The sequence below is a fragment of the Natrix helvetica genome, assembly GCF_964273705.1.
Source record: "Natrix helvetica genome assembly, chromosome: Z".
Taxonomy (NCBI): domain Eukaryota; kingdom Metazoa; phylum Chordata; class Lepidosauria; order Squamata; family Natricidae; genus Natrix; species Natrix helvetica.
Genome location: NC_138554.1, coordinates 81,958,329 through 81,978,147, shown reverse-complemented (window position 1 = coordinate 81,978,147; position 19,819 = coordinate 81,958,329). Strand labels below are relative to the sequence as shown.

The following is a 19,819-nucleotide window of genomic DNA, read 5'->3' as shown; positions in this document are numbered from 1 at the left end:
TCAGAGAGGGCTTCACCGGTGCTCTTGCCTTGGGTCCTCTGAAGAAGCCCTGCCCTCACTTCCTTCTCTTTGAGAAGCGCCTTGCAAACGGGGGCAGGGCAGGGGAGTGTACCGGTATGGGGGCGTAGCCTTCAATAATCAGAATTTTAGAATGAATCCAGGTTGTCCCCAACCAGTCACTCATAATGGAATAAACTTAGATTTTAAATCTGTATCAGTGGATATCCGATATATTCTTTTCCTCTTTTCAGGGTTATATTAAATATTCAGCAATTTTCTATGGCTACTACAACAATCAAAGAACAATTGGTTGGTTAAAGTACAGACTACCAATGGCATATTTCATGGTTGGTGTCATCGGCGTGTATGGATATAGCCTGATGGTTGTAATAAGATCGTAAGTTCTATTAGTTCTTTGTGTAGCTCCACACTATATAATTTCCCCCGAAGCAACCATATCTCTTTCAGACTGAATAGAAGGAAACAGGCAAAGATGCACATCTTCAGGTTATTGATCTTGCTTTGGCATCAATAATTTTATTTCACTATCACAGAAGATACAAGCCATATACAGCAAAATTGAAACTACCCACTTATTCTATTTTAATCATAAAATCCCAGAAATTGGAGGATGCCAGCTTAATCTGAGATTACATGATATATTAGTGTGGCATTTATTCAAAGGTATGCCAGAACAGTGTAAGTGAAGCATTTGTTCATTCATTCATTCATTCATTTATTCAGTGTGTCCCTAATTAGTAATAAAGATTTTAAAGCTAATTTATGGAATTTTAGCAGTGGTATTTTAAAAAGGTAATTTTCACATTCAGAGGCAACCTGAAGCAGCAGAGAAAACCCAGAAATTGCTGCAAAAAATTATGTATAAGAGAGACATCTGGTGGCTAAAAAAGCCTACATACTATTCCACCTGCAGGATGGCCCGAAATGCCCATGAGGACACAGGGGATGGAGATGATGAGAACTTCATTTTTAGCTGGAAAATGTTCACTAGCTGGGACTACCTTATAGGCAATCCAGAGACAGCAGATAACAAGTTTGCCTCCATCACAACTAGCTTCAAGGTACCCACCAGGAAAAATGCAAATACCTATGTCACATTGCAACTTTGGCAAAATGTCAAAGTAGAAAATATACATATTGTACAAACAACTGAATCTTCATGTCCTGCATTTTATCAGAAGACATACAGTTTTTTCTTAACACTGTAACTACTAGTGCAATCAGTGTCTTCATTAGAAGTTTTCATTGATATTATCATTGCTCTGTATAGTCAATATTGAGGTCTCATGTTACACATTACAAGCAACTCTTGTTGCTTGCTTTTTTAAAATACAGGTTTATAATTTTTCAATTCAATATTCTCATCAAGCATAGGCAAACTTTAAAAATATATGATAGTGGAATTGCTGTAGGTTTTAAGGCTAATTACAGGAATTTTTTATCTTTAGCTTTGCATGGAGATGCACTTCCAGTCAGAGTTGGTGCATAACTTGGAGGTCTTCCTGGACCTTCTCAGCTCTTGCTCAAAGTGCAGGTGGCACCTTTGATTTGCCTTGTGCACCAATTGCACTCATTCCTGTTCCAGTTAGTAACTCAGTCATGCATAGTTTGGATTATTGTAATGTTCTCTATATAGTACTGCTATAAAAGAACAATCAGGAGCTACAGCTGGTCCAGAATGCTACAGCACCAACATTTTTTGGTATTTCTTTTTATGCCTATGTAACACCACTGCTGCACTGACTTTTAATAGACTTGAGGGTGTGATTCAACATGCTGGTCATTATCTATAAAGCCATCCATGGCATAGAGCCAGGCTACTTATATCACCATCTTTCCCTTATTGTTTCTGCCCACTCCATCAAATTTAGTAGAGAGGGTTTAAACAATGTTGGATCATGGAATCATGCCTTCTCAGTGACAGCACCTTTCCTATGGAATAGCACTGTTGTAAAATAAAAAAAACCTATAAATTTAGTAATTTGGATCTTAAGAGGAAGCAATTGCATAAATTTCATCCTCATAATCTCTTTTCTAAAGGAGAAACATACATATAAGTAGATACAAGAATCAGATCCAGCAATCTTCACCTTCTTTTATTCATTTGTAATCAAAATAATCATATCTAGTATTTATATATCACTATATTCATCTGTATTATAAGATTGTAACAAGAAAGCAGTTATAGATTATGAAAGCTATATATTTATAGCTGATTATAAAAAGCATTTAAATGTTTATAAAAAGTATTATCATCCAGTTGAGACATAATGCTATATATTATGAAATATAGCATCTTTTGTTGACAAATCACAACTGTATTTATTTTGCAAATGAATGTGTGTTTTTTTCATATACAATGGGCTGCAATTCTACATGCACATCCTGAAAATTTGTGAATTGTTTTCTGTAACATTTGCATAAGGCTACACTCTGAATAATTATTTCCATTGTTTCTTACATCTATTAAGGAGTCAATTGTGGATGAGCAAGAAAGCAACAAAGATGAAAATATCCATCTAAGAAGATTTCTGAGGGTTCTGGCCAATGTACTTATAATATGCTGCTTATGTGGCAGTGGCTATCTCATTTACTTTGTTGTGAAACGATCCCAGGCCTTTTCAAAAATGCAAAACATAGGCTGGTATGAAAGAAATGAAGTAAGACAACAATGTTTTTAAACATTTGTATAGTACTGGCATTTCTCATGTTGCCCACTTCAGACAAAAGTTATCTTTTCCTGCATTGTACTTTGATTGCTTTTAGCTTTTAGTAGTACCTTTAAGACAATCTCTTGTCAATTGAATCTGCCTATCTGGGCATGTGATCCAGGAGAATTGAAGCTGTTATTAATATTAGATTCACTCTCATTCTGGTCTTCATTTTTTAACATGGACAGAATTTGGGAGCACGTGTTGCAGGACTTGCTTATGGAAGCAATAATAGAGCCCACTTTCACTTTTATATAAGAGTGTCTATAGGGCATGGTCATTAAAATCAAAATGATGGCTGCAGTATAACTAAAACTTCTAATACTACAGGCAGAGCTTTGGTCATTCATTGTAGCCATGACATTTAACCTTTGCTAGCCCTGTGATAGTCCATTTAAATGAAGAGTTCCCAAGACGCTCAATCAGCAGAAGGGATGGATTTAGCTGATCCAATTGTGACAAAAGTTATCTTTTCCTTTTTGGCAGGTTGAAATTGTTATGTCACTACTTGGAATGTTTTGCCCTCCACTGTTTGAAATTATTGCAGCCTTAGAAGATTATCATCCTCGTATTGGGCTGAAATGGCAACTGGGACGCATTTTTGCACTTTTCCTGGGGAATCTATATACATTCTTACTGGCCTTAATGGATGATGTCAAGGAAAAGGTGAAGAATGTAAAAGTACCTGCACTAGTATACAGCCTTGTCTTTTATATAATAATGCCCTATATTTCATGACTTGCTATTAGTGTTTACTTTTTAAACTGCTTTAATAGGAGGAGAAAAAATGAAATCTGAGTGCACAAAAGAGCAATTTGGAAAAGCTTACTTTGGATTTGTGAAAGGAATGTGTACAATAATGGAAACTCTTTCTTAGAAGAATAAAGAGGAATTTTTCAAGCTGCTCCCTTAAAGACACAAAGAGATAGAGATATCAAATCAGTTTATAGGATACTACTTGATGGGATTAAGGATTAAGCTTTTTAAAAATGAAAATAAGATTTATAAAGTGAATCTGTTTGATAAGGAATAAATATATACGATGTAGCTTCTGGTAGCTGTTAATGGAAAAAAATTTTGACCTAGATTGTATGTCAAAACTTTAAATATTTATTTATGATTTCTCCAACAAAGGCAAATTTCTTCTGCCTTATATGTTAGAAAAAATAACTTTGGATTATAAAATTGAATGCTTTTATTAAAATTAAAATATATAGAGTAATATTTCTGAAAGCTCTTAGCAAACTTCTGCTGATTAGGACTTAATGATTTCTTTGTTTTGTAATTTGACTATTGATAAGATATGAGATGCTGAGTTTCCCCAAAAATAAGACCAGTCTTATTTTCTTTTGGGCCCTGAAATAAGCCCTCAAACTTATTTTTAGGGAGGTCTTATTTTTTTGACGTGCAGGACATGGTGAGTACAGGGGCCGATGGGAGTGGGAGCACAGCTACCACTGGCCCTGCCTTCTCCGTCCCACTGTCTACTTGCATGCAGCAACAATAGGACAATCGCTCGGCATACCCTGGCCTCCACCCGCCCTACTTGCAGGCCCAGCTGTTGCTGGGACACTTCTTGGCCAGGGCAGATGCTGCTGCTGGCCTTATGGGGGCATTTTGCCCTCCTGGCAGGGTAGGTGGAAGCCAGGGCATGCCAAGAGCTTGGCTTCGATTGAGGTTAAGGGTGGAGCCCATAGCTTAGCACTTGTGGGGGTCTCAGGGAGGAAATCCCCTTAATGCAACCCAGCCTCTCTTTCAGGTGGGCAGGAAGCTCCCTCTCATCATGCAGCTGGCTAGTTGAGAGTCAGGCAGTTTTGGGACTGCTCCCCGGCTGGACATGGAACTCCAGCTGGAATGTGTCTCCTTTGGGCTGCTGAGCACCAGTCTGTATGCCTACTTGGGGCTGCAGCCCCAGTCCTGGTGGGCACTGCAGATCTCCTGCAAGCTAGCTCCAGTGAGAGGTAGTGAAAGCTCTGGGTAGCATCTGGAATTTGGAGGTGGGCTGGGCTGGGTGGAAGGTGAGGCAGCTGCAGAGTGATCGGGGCAGCAGTTTAGCAGTTATGACAGCTGGCATGAGAACTGCAGCAGCCACCAAAGAGATGGGGCCCAAAGAGCACCAGGCTCAGGATAATTGTAGCCCGGAGCCTGCAGCACCAGCATAGCAGGCCAGTGCTCAGCAGCCACTTGACAATACAGGCCAGTGCCTATCAGGTGCCTAAAATTTTTTCACCCACTTCATCTCTGGACAAAAAGTGCACAGCAGTTCAAGTGATTGTGGGTGGGTGTGGGTGGGTGTGCACGTCTCTCTGTCTTTCTTTCTCTGTGTGTGTCTCTCTCTGTTTCTCTTTCTCTCTGTTTCTCTCTCTCTCTCTCTCTCTCTCTCTCTCTCTGTCTATGTGTGTGTGTGTGTGTCTCTCTCTCTCTCTCTCACACACACACACAGAGAAAGAGAGAAAGACATTTGATCACTTGAAAGGGACAGGTTGCGCTTTGCTTCTACCATAAACACATTTCCCACAGTCTTCCAGAATTGCCTGAAATTCTTATTCTGGGTGAGAGTGGGTTTTACCCTTACCCAGTTCCCCTCCATCATTTCTCTCTCTCTCTCTCTCTCTCTCTCTCTCTCTCTCTCTCTCTCTCTCTCTCTCTCTCTCCCTCCCTCCCTCCCTCCCTCTCTCTCTCTCTCTCTCTCTCTCACACACACACACACACACAGAGAGATATTTGATCACTTGAAATGGATAGGCCGCACTTTGTTTCTACCATGAACACACACTTCCCACAATCTTCCAGCATTGCCAGCAATTCTCGTCACTGTGAGAGCCTGCATGTGGCAAAGAAGAATGAAGAAGAATGAAGCGAGGCAGTGGGAGGGTGGATGAAGCAAGGCAGGGGGTACAGAGCTGCCTCATGTGCCCCGAACTGGCTTACTTGAGGGCCCTTCAGCCAGACCACCCATGCCAAATCTTCGCCTCTCCCCAGGGCAGCCACATCCCTTCACTAACCAGCCTTCCATCTCCATTCTCCATCACATGCAGGGCAACAAAAGTAGTATATGTGACTATAGTGAAAAAAATAGTTCATACTTTCCAACTTTTCACACAAAAAATAAAATCTCATGCCTTGCTTAATCCTCTACCCCCACCACCTCACTACATTCTTATTCACCACTTCTTCTCCTTGCCAACTGCCATAATGGAGCAGGAGGCTGAGCAATGCACCGGTGCAGCAGCCACAAAGCAAGGCAGTGGGGGTGGGGATGGGGTGGAGGATGAAGAAAAATATGGGTTGCAAAGCTTCCCCCCTTGCCCCACATCAGCTTACTTGAGTGCCCCACAGCCAGGCCATCAACATACTGACAATTACCTCATCTTGCAGCAGCTTCAGCAGTCCTGTCCAGGACCCCATGTGCATTGCTCAGTCTCCTACTTCATTGTGGTGGTGTGCAAGGAGAAGCAGACTGGGAGAAGGAGAAGCAGACCATGCAGGACTCTGTGAGACTGATTTCACTAGTAGAGCTGCTCACAGCAGAACGCTGTGAAGCTTGCTGCGAGGCTCGCGTCTGGACACCATGTGTGTAAGGCCCGGCCTCTCCCCCCTTAATCAAGGAAGTAAACTTTGCATTTCAAAAGATCATTTTATTGAAAAAGACGTGATAACTGGGCGAAAGCAAAGCAGGATCTGGATCCTTAAAGGCAATGCGATACGAATGAAAGAAGTTAGAATCCCCTCCCAACTGTCCGATGTGGATTTAGCCAATCCACAGATGTGAAGATGATGTTTGTAAGGGAAAGTAATAAGAAGACTTTCTCAGGCTTACTTCCTGAATAATGCAGTCCACATGGTTCCCACTCCCTATCTTTTCCCCAAAAGGTGAGAAAGTGTTCAGCTTCAGGCACCAGGCTCAGCAGTTATAAAGTGATTAATTACATGGTATACAATATATAGGAACCTCTATCATAATGTGGTGTGAGTGTAGGAGGTCTGAGGGTGGATGTCACCTCTGGTTTCAATAGACTACAATGAAAAATGGGATGAACCTGTCTAAGTGTCTTAGGTAGGAGTAGTTCCACTGTGACTGGATTTACAATCCTTATGATGGGGAAAGGGCCTATTAACTTTGAGGGTTGAAGTGATTGTAAACATTTTATGGAGAGGTGGACGTTGTCCCCCTCTTTGAACGGTTTTGGTTCTGCCCTTTTTTTGTCTGCTTGGGCCTTGAAAGCTGCCCTAGCCTCTTGGAGGACCAATCTGACAACCAGCCATGTATCTTGTATATTGTTGATTCAGTCCTAAGGGAGGGGATTTTTGGGTCCTCTGAGGGCAGTTCAGGTATAGGGTTGAATTGCTGGCCCATGACCATTTGAAAAGGGGTAAATCCTGTGGTGGTGTATACTAAGTTGTTGTATCTACTTCGGCAAATGGCAGGAGGTCTGTCCAGTTGTCCTGGAATGGAATGGAGTAGAGTAGAGTAGAGTAGAGTAGAGTAGAGTAGAGTAGAGTAGAGTAGAGTAGAGTAGAGTAGAATAGAATAGAATAGAATAGAATAGAATAGAATAGAATAGAATAGAATAGAATTCTTTATTGGCCAAATGTGATTGGACACATTGTCTTTGGTGCTTATGCTCTCAGTGTACATAAGGAGAATAAAATACATTCATCAAGAATAAAAAGATACAACACTTAGTGATAGTCAGGGTATCAAATTGTACTAGGAAACAAATAAAAGCAATATAAATTGAAAGATACAAGCAACATGGTTATAGTCATAAGTGGGGAGAGATAGATACTTGTCAGATCCGTGTATCTGCCATTCTTCGGTAGATGAAGAAGGGGAGGTTGGATTTGATGCATTTTGTTCCTTCTCCGTTCTATGTCTTGCCTTGCCTGTTATAGCCTTTTGCCCAATTTAAAACCATTGCTCGGCACCTCAGAGCCCACTACTTTATTAGAGTCATAAAGCAGGGCCATCCAGAAAATCCACACCCCTTGGAGGATGCAAGGGGGGGAAGCCAGATGGTTTGAACAGTGGTGGGTTTCAAAGATTTTTAGAACCTATTCTGGAGGTGTGGCCCTTTTTTGGGAGTGGCTCTGTGGTCATGTGACCAGGTGGGCATGGCCAACTTGGAAAATGTTGTGAAACTCACTTAACGACACTCTTGTTTAGCAACCAAACTTTTGGGCTCAATTGTGGTCATAAGTTCTCTCTCTTTCTTTCTTTCTTTCTTTTTTTTCTTTCATCTCTCTCTCCCACTTTCTTTTTCTTTCTTTTTCTTTCTTTTCTTTTTTCTTTCTTCCTTTCTCTTTCTCTCTCTCTTTCTGTCTCTCTCTGTCTCTGTGTGTGTGTGTGTGTCTGTCTGTCTGTCTCTCTCTCTCTCTGAGGTTCTTTGTCTCTCTCTCCCACCCTCCCTCTCTGTCTCTCTTTATCATTCTCTCTGTGTGTCTGTCTGTCTGTCTGTCTGTCTGTCTCTCTCTCTGTATCTCTGTCTCTCTGTCTCTCCTCCCTCCTCCATCTGTCACGCTGTATGCTTGTGTCTGTCTGTCTCTCACTCACTCTCTTTGTGTCTCCCTGTCTGTCTCTGTCTCCCTCCCTCTCTCTATCTCTCTCTGTGTCTCTCTCCCCTCCCTTCCTCTCTGTCTGTCACTCTGTGTGTGTGTGTGTGTGTGTGTCACTCACTCACTTAATCACTCACTCTGTGTGTGTCTCTGTGTGTGTGTGTGTGTGTGTGTCTCTGCCTGTCTGTCTGTCTCTCCCTCCCAACCCGTGGATGGGCTCCGGACCAGCGTAACCTCGTCCTCCTTTTTAACCAGGCGTCTATCTTTTTTTTAACCAGGTGATCTTTCCTAAGACATAAAAAGGACCTTAATTGCAGGCTCAATAAAAGAAGCTGGAAAGAGATACTGAAGCCAGGAAGCTGAAACCTGGGACTGGAGAACAACCTTTTCTGTCCCCTTACCAGCCCATCTGGGAAGATGAGGAACGTGAGGGGATCCCTCCCCCCGTGGATGGGCTCCAGACCAGTGGAGCTTCTTTTTAACCAGGCGGCTATCAGAGAAAAGGCAGCCCGTGACTGTGGGCTCGTGCAGCAGCCGAAGATCACCTGGTTAAAGATCGCCTGGCTAAAAAGAAACACGAGGCTCCACTGGTCCAGAGCCCATCTGCGGGGGGGGGGATCCCCCTCGCGTTCCTCGTCTTCCTGGATGGGCTGGTAAGGGGACAGAAAAGATTGTTCTCCAGTCCCAGGTTTCACCTTCCTGGCTTCAGTATCTCTTTCCAGCTTCTTTTGTTGAGCCTGCAGCTAAGGTTCTTTTTTATGTCTTAGGAAAGATCACCTGGTTAAAAAGATGGAGGAGGCTTCACTGGTCAGGAGCCCATCCAGGAAGAGGAGGAATGCGAGGGGGATCTCTCCCCCCACAGATGGGCTCCAGATCAGCAGAGCCTCCTCCTTCCAATTGGGGGGATCCATGTAGAGGATTTCTCCCCCATCCCCGAATAGAAGTTTCAAACCCAGGGGTGGAAATAAGATGGCTGTCAAAGCAAGGCAGCGCCCCCCCCACCCCCCGCAGAAGAAGGAACAGGAGGGGAGTTCGCGCCAGCCACCGTTCGGGCCAGGGCAACCCTCTGCCCGCCCACCCACCAAGTGGTAGCTGGGTGCGCACCGGGCTAGCCCCGCTGTCCGGCCAAGTGGCGCCGCGGCTACCGCTTACCTTGAAGGTGACATCGTGGAACTCGCCGCTGAGGGAGGGCCAGCTGGCCAGCACCCCCCCTGTTGGCTGCTCCTCCTGGGCCGAGCCCACGCCCCTGCCAAGCCTGCCTGCTGAGGAGGAGGAGGAGGCGGGGGCGCATTGCTGAGCAGTGGGCAAGGTGGAGGTGGGTGCAGCGCTGCTGCCCTTACCCTTGGGGCTCTTCTTAAGGGACATGCTGGCTGGTGCTGCTTCAGGGCACCCTGGCCACCGGCTCCTCCATGCGCAGCCCATTTCCACTCAAAAAAGTCCGTTTTCTTTTTTAAAAATGCCTCTGCAGATGATCTTGAAAACCTGCAAGGTTCCTTTGGGAGGTGACAGATCGGCAGCATTCCCCCTCCCCCTACAGCCTCAGAGCCTGCAGCAACTTGCACATAAAGGCAATTAAGAACTTCTCATGCTCATGAAAAGATTTTGTTTACTGTGCAAAGGCTTGCTTTAAAGCTGTAGGCTCCAAGGCTGCAGATGCCCAGGGAGGGGGGCAGGGGCAAATGCTGCCCATCTGCCCCCTCCCAAAGCAACCTTGCAAGTTTTCAAGATCTTTCAGAAGGGCATTTTTTTTAAAAGAAAACCCTGAAAAAGACACAAGATCTGGAGAGATAGGCGAGCGGTCTTTTGGGGAGGGGGAATCCCCAGAACCAAGTTGCCCAGCCAGCACCCCGAAGAGGTCCGTGCGGGGCTCTGGCAGCTGCAAAGCACGTCATGAGGGGCAGAAGTCCCCGAACCCAGCATGGAACCTAAGCAAAGGAGGAGGCAGAGAGCTGGGTGGAGGAAGGGGGAAACTACTTCTACTGCTGGAGCTGCTTTGCCCTGCTGGGTTCGGGGACTTCTGCCCCTTTTGCCATGCTTTGCAGCCACCGGAGCCCTGCACTGACCTCTTTGGGCAACCTGGTTCTGGGGGGGAGGAATTCCTCCCAGCACCGCAAAGAGGTCTGTGCAGGGAACCAGTGGAGGGGGGACAGCCTGGAATGCTCCCATGCTTTGCTGGCGGCCACGCCTCCTAGGCAAGTTAGGGGAGGTCCTAGGAAGTTGGCCATGCTGCACAAGCTACTGCCCATGAGCGGTGATGGAATGCGAGGGTGAAGTGAGTGAGGGGGGCGGGGCAGGTGTTTCATGACGAACCTCTTCTAACCGGTTCGGTAGATTTCTGGAACCTCCTCTACCGAAGAGGTTAGAACCGGCAGAAACCCACCCCTGGGTTTGAAACTCCAGAAGATGATCCTTGATAATCCCTGTTTATCTATTTCTCAGAGACCAGTACAACAATATCTTGACACCTGTAGATTTGTGGGAATCCACTTTGGGAGGGGGTTCCTAAGTCCCTTTATCGTGGATTGTATAGCCTGAGGGTCCCAGAGCTTGCTTTGAATGTTGCATTGCTTTCACTTCCTTACAAATAAAAAATATTCCTTTTGAAATGCTAGGTTTTCAAGAGTCTACACTTTTTTGAAAGGGGGGGCAAGGCAGGCCCTTACATAAAGCAGGCTCTGCAATAGTGATCAACCCAAAGAGGTTTTTTTTTCTTTTTTCCTTCCAAATTTATACTCTACCAAGGGGACTCTGCAACAATGTCCAAACAAGTCATTGAACAAGGGGAAGCCCAGTTCTGGGGAGAAACCTTGACAACTACCCAACCCGATACCAGCTCCATATGTCCCATAGAAGACATCGAAGCTGTCTTTGAAAGTTCCATGAAGCCCCAATGGTCTGTTGGCATAGGAAAAAGAGACAACTGGGTCAGAAGAATCAGAGAGGTGACTCTCATCCATGGCAGTGGCAAACTCTGATGGAAAAAGGAACTGGAAGCCCTTTCTGATCAGGAGGAACTGATCGGGGAATCACTAAAGGATAGTCGTTTGAAGCAGCACATCAACTGCCTCATGATGGAAACCTTACAAAACCTCAATGTCTGAGGTGAACTGAGATGCCAATGGAGGAGTGTGGGCGATCCAGCTGCCAAAGGACCCCTGATCCAGCCATGACTGACCAAGCAGCTGACCAAGCCGGGGGAGCAGCAGCAGCACCAGGGATCCAACCTGCTGTTCCAGCCCAGGAGATGTTTCCTGGCCAACCCAGTGGCCCACAGCTGGAGAGGAAAGCTCCCCCTTGGGGGTAAAATTTGATAGAGATCCCCAGAAATTGGGTTTTTTTCTTGGCTCAGATCCTCACCTATATGCAAGAATATGGACACAATTTTCCAACCCAGGAAGCATGTGTGAGTCATCACCCTAGCTCTAGAAGGGACAGTTGCCAGATGGATGGTGACCCTCCACAACGCTGACACTCCAGAGCTGTGGGACTTCAATCAATTCATGACAGCCCTGCACCACTGCTTCGAAGACTCCCTTGCTGATCACAATGCCCACTACTTTATTAGAGTCATAAAGCAGGGCCATTGTCCTGTAGCTGAATACACTGAGGAATTGCGTGACCTGCCCTGCTGAGTCGACTGGCCAGAAGACATCCTAGTCTGCTGGTACAACAACCTGTACACTGCCTGCCTGGCCCAGGGGACCCCCTAACTGCCTGCACAAATGGTGTCTGGTGGCAGAGGAGGCAGAGATTTACATGACCCAAAACAAGTATCGCACCAGCAGAACCTGAAGAAGATTCCCACCCCAGGGTGGCAGGAACCATTCAAAACCCAAATCACCATGGCATCAAGGCCATCAGGTTGTTTCAAGTGTGGGAAGGAGGGGCACCACACAGAAGGGTGCCATTCGAAAATCCCCACCAGAAAGCCTAATCGCCTATCAGGGAGGAAACCTGCAAAATCCACACTCCCCCAAGAAAAAGAAATTGCACTGAAAAGCCAGGAAGCCGTGGAATTTCATTCCCCCCCCAAACCCAGAGGAAGGAACTCCGGCACCCCAAGAAGACTTGAGCCAATCCGAAAGCAATCCAGAAGATTACCCACTGGTAAGTGACCCAGTCAAACTGCTTACCCTACCCCTAAGACTTTTTACCCCCAGCTGAAGGAAAAGGGAGGAAGTAGCAGCATTACTAGACTTGAGGTGCAGACGATGCCTAATTAGCCCAACCCTGGCAGGAGATTGAGAATTCACCTAAGGAAAATGAAAAAAAACCTCGCTTTCTGCCAACTAGGCGGCACAGTAGCAGGGGCGGCAACCAGCCCTTTTTGCCACAAAACCATTACAAATAAAACTGGGGGACCATAGTGAGACCCTCACATTCAAAGTATCACAAAGAATGGAAAGGCCACTAGTTCTAGGGCTCACGTGCCTACAGAAGTGGAACCCTAAAGTAAACTGGAGGGATGGAAATGTAAAATTCCAGAGACACGTAACATTCACAAACCTCCCAGGGGAAAGGGAACAGGAAAAAGGGAACATGAAAACAGTCATGGCTAGCTACCCTGCTGAGGCCACTAGTATCCCCATAGAATACCAGGATCTGGCCAAGGTATTTAATGAGGAGGCATCAGGTGAAGTCCCACCTCATCACACCACAGATTGGGCCCTTGAGATCTTACCGGGGGGGGGGGGTTAAACTTCCAAAACCAAAGATGTACTGCATGTCCCCCAGAGAACTAGACAAACTCAGAGCATTTATCGACAACAATCTAAAAAGATTTCATTGAACCCACCTGACCAAAAATAGTGGCCCCTGTATTTTCCATGAAAAGAAATATGGTTCCTTATGCCTTTGTGTCAACTGCTGTAACCTCAACATGATTACTCACTCCCCCTCATGAAGGACATGCTGGCCCACCTCTCTAAAGGAAAAATATTTTCAAAGCTGGATTTATGAGAGGAGAACTACCACATCAGAATTAGGAAAGGGGATAAGTGGAAGACTGCTTTTAACACCCCACTGGAGTATTACCAATTTAAAGTACTCCCTTTTGGACTGCAAGGAGCCCCTGCCGTGTTTATACAACTAATTAATGAGGGGCTCCATTAACATTTATATAAAGTGGTCCTGGTTTATCTTGATGACATTTTCATCTACACTGAAACAAAAGCAGAAAACATAAAACTAGTCCCAGCAGTTCTCTCTAAACTCCAAGCTGCCAAACTCTACGCAAAATTCTCTAAATGTGAGTTCCACCAAGAAAGAATTGATTACCTGGGATACAGAATATCTCAGGAGATATTAGGAGGGAATAGAGATGGATCCACAAAAAGTAAAAACCATAATTGATTGGGAACCACCCAAAACCCATAAACAACTACAAAGTTTCCTGGATATTGCTAACTTTTACCTCCAATTTATTCCAGCCTTTGCAAGAATCACTCTCCCCATTACAAACTTGCTAAAGACAAAAGGGAGGGAGAAACCAAACCAAGGTAGTCCTTTAACTGGACCATGAAATCGAAGCAGCATTTGAAAAACTTAAAAAACTATTCTCAGCCAAACCAATCCTAAAACATCCAGACCTAGAACAGCCATTTGTCATCCAAGCAGATGCCAGTGATGTGGCAGTAGGAGTGGTCCTACTGCAAAAAATGAACAGGAACAATTGCAACCGTGTGCATACACATCCAAAAAATTGACAGAAACCAAGCAAAGATGGGCCATATGGGAGAAAGAGGCTGTCAGGCCTGTAGTTATGTTCTTTTTAGGATCTTTGGCCTGCCACACTTTCTTATAATTTTCTATGCTGTTTCAATAGTGTAGTAGTTGGGAGGGGGGAATAGAAAGGAGTAGGATTGTAGAATGGATTGTTGACATTCTTTTGTAGAAGCCAAGGTCATCTTTTCTCTCCGCATATCGACACCTGGGTGGAAGAAGATGGGTGTACATGCCAGCGTGGAAGATGATGATTGGAACATGTGATGGATTTGTGGGTGTGGGGAGAGATCATGAACTTTCTACTGGGTGAACTTACAGGATGTAATTCAGAGTTGAAATTTTCCATAGCCGTGCTAACATGCCTGCGGAATAAATTGCACTTTTAAGGATGTTTTGCCTTGGACAATGATTTATTTCTGCATGGTATTTAGAACCCTAACATTATTTCAACTCTCTACTTTAAAATAATTCACTAGCTCCCTCCCCCTATCAAGGGGGAAGGGCTGGTGATGGAAGATCTGGTGATGGGGTCTCGGCATTCCCAATGCTGACCGGGACAGCGTAAATATCAGCGAAGAATAAATGAGAAGCTTTTGGTGATAAGAAGCTGAGTGCGGAACTTCAAAGGCAATGGAATGCTGCTTCCAGTTTAATTGCATCAGGAGGAATGCAGGAGGAGACACGACAAGACGAAGGAAGGTCGCAGAAATATTTCTTCAGCAAATTGTGAGTGCATGCTCCCCCTCCTTCCCCCCAGCTTGGAAACAAGGCTTGGGGAAAAAAAACCTAGAACAGAGGTTTGGGCTCCTTCCAGACGGCAATAAATGAAATGGCTTGTCACCCTGCAATTAGCTGGGAGAAGGATTCCCTTTCAAAATGGGAATTTCAAAGGAGGCAGGAAGAAGGAATTTTTCCAGCATCTGTCACTTGCAAGCCACCACAAATGGAGCTGCAACCAGTAAATGAAGCAAATTGGGCAGTAAATTGGGCTTTCCTCCCAGGACTTGGGTGGAAGAGATGCTACTTACCAACTCCTTTGCCATCGGCATGGGGAAATGCTCCAAGCCAGCAGAGGGCACCTACTTGGCCCATAACTCATCCAAGCCAGCAAAGGGCACCTACTTGGCCCATAACTCCTCCAAGCCAGCAGGAGGGTCCTTGGCACGTAAAACCCCTTAGCCAGCCATCATTGGTTGAGCTGCAACCTGTGAAGCAGGCAACCCCGGGATGGGTCTTAACCCCAGGTCATGGATGGGAGGGATGCCAGTGGGCACCTGCCCTCCCTCAGCAGATGGCACCATGGCAGAAAGCTGGGCAGTGGCCAACCGAGGGATTGACCTCCCCACCGGTTCCAGTCTCCCCTACAAAGCCCAAAAAGTTTCTTACCAGACCTTCCTACAGAGAAGAAATCTCCATGGAAGAAGGGATTACCAAACAGAGGCCTGCATTGTGGATGGCGGGAAAATGTGCGCCTGCAAGGCCCCAAGTGGTTCTTACCCCACCTTCCTACAGAGTAGCAATCACCAACATGGAAGAAGGGATTACCAAAGCCAGGCCTGCAAGATGGGAAGCGGAACAAGGTGCATCTGCAATGCCCCAAAAGGTTCTTACTCCTCCTTCCTACAGAGAAGCAATCTCCACCATGGAAGAAGGGTTTACCAAGGGGGCAGCTGCAAGTTGGAGAGCAAGGCAGTGTGATGAAACGGTTCCTGAGTTTAGAGATGTAACTAGGTTCCATTCCTCGTGGGGGCCAATTAAATGCCACCATTGTTGTCAACTTGGCCACAGAGCGTCAGAGTGCTTGGCTCCAGCCCCAATGCCACAAAAGTGCGCACCAACCACCACGGCGGTAAAGAGAGGGTCCCAGATGCCACCACAGAAGAGTCATCTGGGCCAACAACCTCTGGAAGAGGATCCCCAACTTAAGGTGAGGAAGTGTCCTACCAAGGGGGAGGCCTCGGAAGAGGAAAAGGGCAGACAATCTCCGGAGGAGGATCCCCAACTTAAGGTGACAAAAAGTCCAACTAAGGGGGAGGCCTCGGAGGGGGAAAAGTCTAAACGACCTCTGGAAGAGGATCCCCAACTTATGGTGACAAAGAGTCCTACCAAGGGGGAGGCCTCGGAGGAGGGAATTGCCGAAGAACAAATGTGTGTACCAGTCGCCATGGTGGTAAAGAGAGGGCCCCAGATGCCAGAACAGAAAAGTCATCTGGGCAAACGGCCTCTGGAAGAGGATCTCCAACTTAAAATGACAAAGTGTCCTACCAAGGGGGAGGCCTCGGAGGGGGAAGAGTCTAAACGACCTCTGGAAGAGGATCCCCAACTTATGGTGACAAAGAGTCCTACCAAGGGGGAGGCCTCGGAGGAGGGAATTGCCGAAGAACAAATGTGTGTACCAGTCGCCATGGTGGTAAAGAGAGGGCCCCAGATGCCAGAACAGAAAAGTCATCTGGGCAAACGGCCTCTGGAAGAGGATCTCCAACTTAAAATGACAAAGTGTCCTACCAAGGGGGAGGCCTCGGAAGAGGAAAAGGGCAAACAATCTCCAGAGGAGGATCCCCAACTGAAGGTGACAAAGAGTCCAACTAAGGGGGAGGCCTCGGAGGGGGAAATGCCCAACCGACCTCTGGAAGAGGACCCCCAACTTCAGGTGACGAAGAGTCCTACCAAGGGGGAGGCCTCGGAGGAGGAACAAGGCCAGCCGTGGATGATTGAATCCAAGACCCCAGAACCTACAGCACCTGCAGCAGAGAGCCCTAAACGGCCATGGGAAGAGGTCGCAATGGACTTCATCGTGGAACTCCCAGACAGCAGTGAGCATAAAGTAATTTGGACTGTTATTGATTTGTTTTCTAAGCAGGCACACTTCATTGCTTGCTCAGGATTGCCATCCGCAAACGAATTAGCGAAAATGTTTATGAAACACATTTATCGCCTGCATGGAGTACCCAAGAGGATCATTTCAGACCGCGGAGTCCAGTTCACAACCAAGTTCTGGAGAGAGGTCCTGAGATCCATTGGGTCCACACAAGAACTGAGCTCAGAGGTTCATCCCAGCATGAACGGCGCAGCAGAGGGAGCCAATGCGGTGGTGGAACAATACATCAGGTGTTTTGTGGACTATCAGCACGACAACTGGTCGGACTTGCTACCCTTCGCCGAAGTGGCGTACAACGATGCGGTCCACAGCAGCAGAGGATTAGCGGGTTTCCAGATTACCAGTGGCATGGAAGTTGTTGCCATGCCTGAGTTGCCTAGAGAACCTCCTTCTTTCATGTCTTTGAGTGAATGGATGGACATGCTAAAGAAAGGATGGGAGAATACGAAGAAGGCTCTAGCAGTTGCGGCAGAAGCCTACCAGAAGCAAGATGATCAACATCGCTCGCTCCAAAACCCCTACCGTGTGGGGGACAATGTTTTTGTATCTACCAAATACATAAGATTAGAAATGCTTAGCAAGGAATTGGGTCCAAAATTTCTAGGTCCATTCCCAATAGTGAAGATAGTTAACTCAGTTACAGTTCAACTCAGTCTACCCAGAAGTCTAGGGGAAATTGACCCAGAATTTCATTGTAGCTTGTTGAAACCAGTAATTGGGTGTAACAGAAGAGCATCCACCCAAGCTCAATCTCCTCCTATAGTGATGGAAGGGGAAACACAATCTGAGGTGGAAAAAATTGTAGATTTCAGGCTGAATAGGGGTTGCTTACAGTACTTAGTGCATTGGAAGGGTCTGAAGTTAATTGAGTAAACAGTGGGAACCTAAAAGTGGAGAAGTTAGTAAAGCAATTCAATGGGAAGTTTCCCGAGAAGTCAAGGGGTTCCCCTGGGTGGAGAAGAGGTGGTTAATTTTGTTATGTTAACTTTTATGTTATTCTCTTTGCAGGAAACGTTTTTCTTTTGAGGAGAGGCCGCCTGTCAGGCCTGTAGTTATGTTCTTTTTAGGATCTTTGGCCTGCCACACTTTCTTATAATTTTCTATGCTGTTTCAATAGTGTAGTAGTTGGGAGGGGGGAATAGAAAGGAGTAGGATTGTAGAATGGATTGTTGACATTCTTTTGTAGAAGCCAAGATCATCTTTTGTCTCCGCATATCGACACCTGGGCGGAAGAAGATGGGCGTGCATGCCAGCGTGGAAGATGATGATTGGAACATGTGATGGATTTGTGGGTGTGGGGAGAGATCATGAACTTTCTACTGGGTGAACTTACAGGATGTAATTCAGAGTTGAAATTTTCCATAGCCGTGCTAACATGCCTGCGGAATAAATTGCACTTTTAAGGATGTTTTGCCTTGGACAATGATTTATTTCTGCATGGTATTTAGAACCCTAACAGAGGCTTGTACAGTACGATGGGCCCTCCTCACATGGAGACAATTCTTAAAAGGGAACAAAATCCCCTTTGAAGTCTGGTAATAAAAACCTAGAAGCTCTGAAGTCCCCATGAAAACTCTTCCCCAAACAAGTATGTTGGGCACAATACTTTAAATGGTTTAATTTCACCATCAAATATCTCCCAGGAGGGGAAAACGTCTTAGCTGATGCCCTGTCCAGAAAACTTCAATACAACAGCAAAAAGACTGAAATTGTTAAACCTATGCTCCAAACACCCCAGCTAGCCACTGAAGTAATTACCCAAGCACATGTCAAAAAAGAATTGCTTGCTGACAATGCAACAGTCTCCAAATTTAAGGAGGCACTACTTAAAAATGACTGGTTCCAAGCACACAAAAACATTTGTTTGCTCAAAGATGACTTAGCCTGGGTAGAAAACAAACTTTATGTTCCTACTAGCCAAAGATTGGCTCTTATGAAGCGATGCCATGACTCCAGGATAGCTGGATACTTTGGATTTGTGAAAACCCTACACCTCATCAAAAGACAATTCTGGTGGCCATCCCTTAAAAAGACATTGAGAGCTACATTGCTAGCTGCCCCACCTGCGCAGCTGCAAAAATACAACAAGGAAAATCCCAGGAATTTTTAAAAAGTTAGCAGAACCTTGGAGAGAGATTTCTATGGATTTTATAGTGGAGCTGCCAGAAAGCACGGGAAACATAGTTATTTAGGTTTAATGGACCTCTTATCAAAACAGGTCCATTTGATACACTGTCAAAAGATCCCAATAGCCAAAGCTCTAGCAAAAATGTTTTTAGTCCATATTTATTGCCTCCATGGAGCTCCCCAATGGAATATCTCAGACAGGGGTGTCCAATTCACCTCCAAATTTTGGTGGGCTTTCTTAAACCTGTTAGGCTCTGCCCAGGGGCTGTCCTCTTAGTATTATTCTCAGACAAATGGTGGGGTTAAAAGGGCCAAGGGGGTGTTAGAACAATATTTAAGATGTTTTATTAACTACCAACAGGACAACTGGACTGATCTGTTACCTTTTGCTGAAGTAGCTTTCAACAATTCTGTACACAGCAACACTGGTTTCATCCCATTTCAGGTTGCCACATTCAACTACCATGCCAGAACTACCAGCTAAGGAACATGATATCACCTCCCTTAAGGAGTGGATAAACAATCCACAATTTACTTGGCCAATAGTCAGACTAGCTCTACAAGAAACTAGAGCAGCTTTGAAGTTTAAACTGACAAGAAACACTGTGGACACAAACCATTCAAAGGGGGGGGGGGGACCAAATATATCTATGCACAAAGTTTCTTCAATCCTTACAACCATCTAAGAAACTGGGACCAAAATTCATTGACCCATTCCCCATCACCAAAATCATTAACCTCATCATGGTAGAACTCCTCCTTCCTAAGACACTTAGGCAGGTTCATCCAGTGTTTCACTGTA

The 19,819-nt window shown here is 45.5% G+C and overlaps 1 protein-coding gene across 1 annotated transcript in view; it reads left to right on the top strand.

Moving 5' to 3' along the window:
* The window catches only part of LOC309401586 (transmembrane channel-like protein 2), a gene marked incomplete at its 3' end in the record, with an annotated part of 156,208 nt that overhangs the window by 79,407 nt on the left and 56,982 nt on the right, over positions 1-19,819 (top strand). The window contains exons 9-12 of the mRNA XM_081970654.1: positions 252-397; positions 935-1,082; positions 2,493-2,681; positions 3,219-3,398. Of these exons, the coding sequence (XP_081826780.1) occupies positions 252-397; positions 935-1,082; positions 2,493-2,681; positions 3,219-3,398 (663 nt within the window). The remainder of the gene's footprint in view (positions 1-251; positions 398-934; positions 1,083-2,492; positions 2,682-3,218; positions 3,399-19,819) is intronic.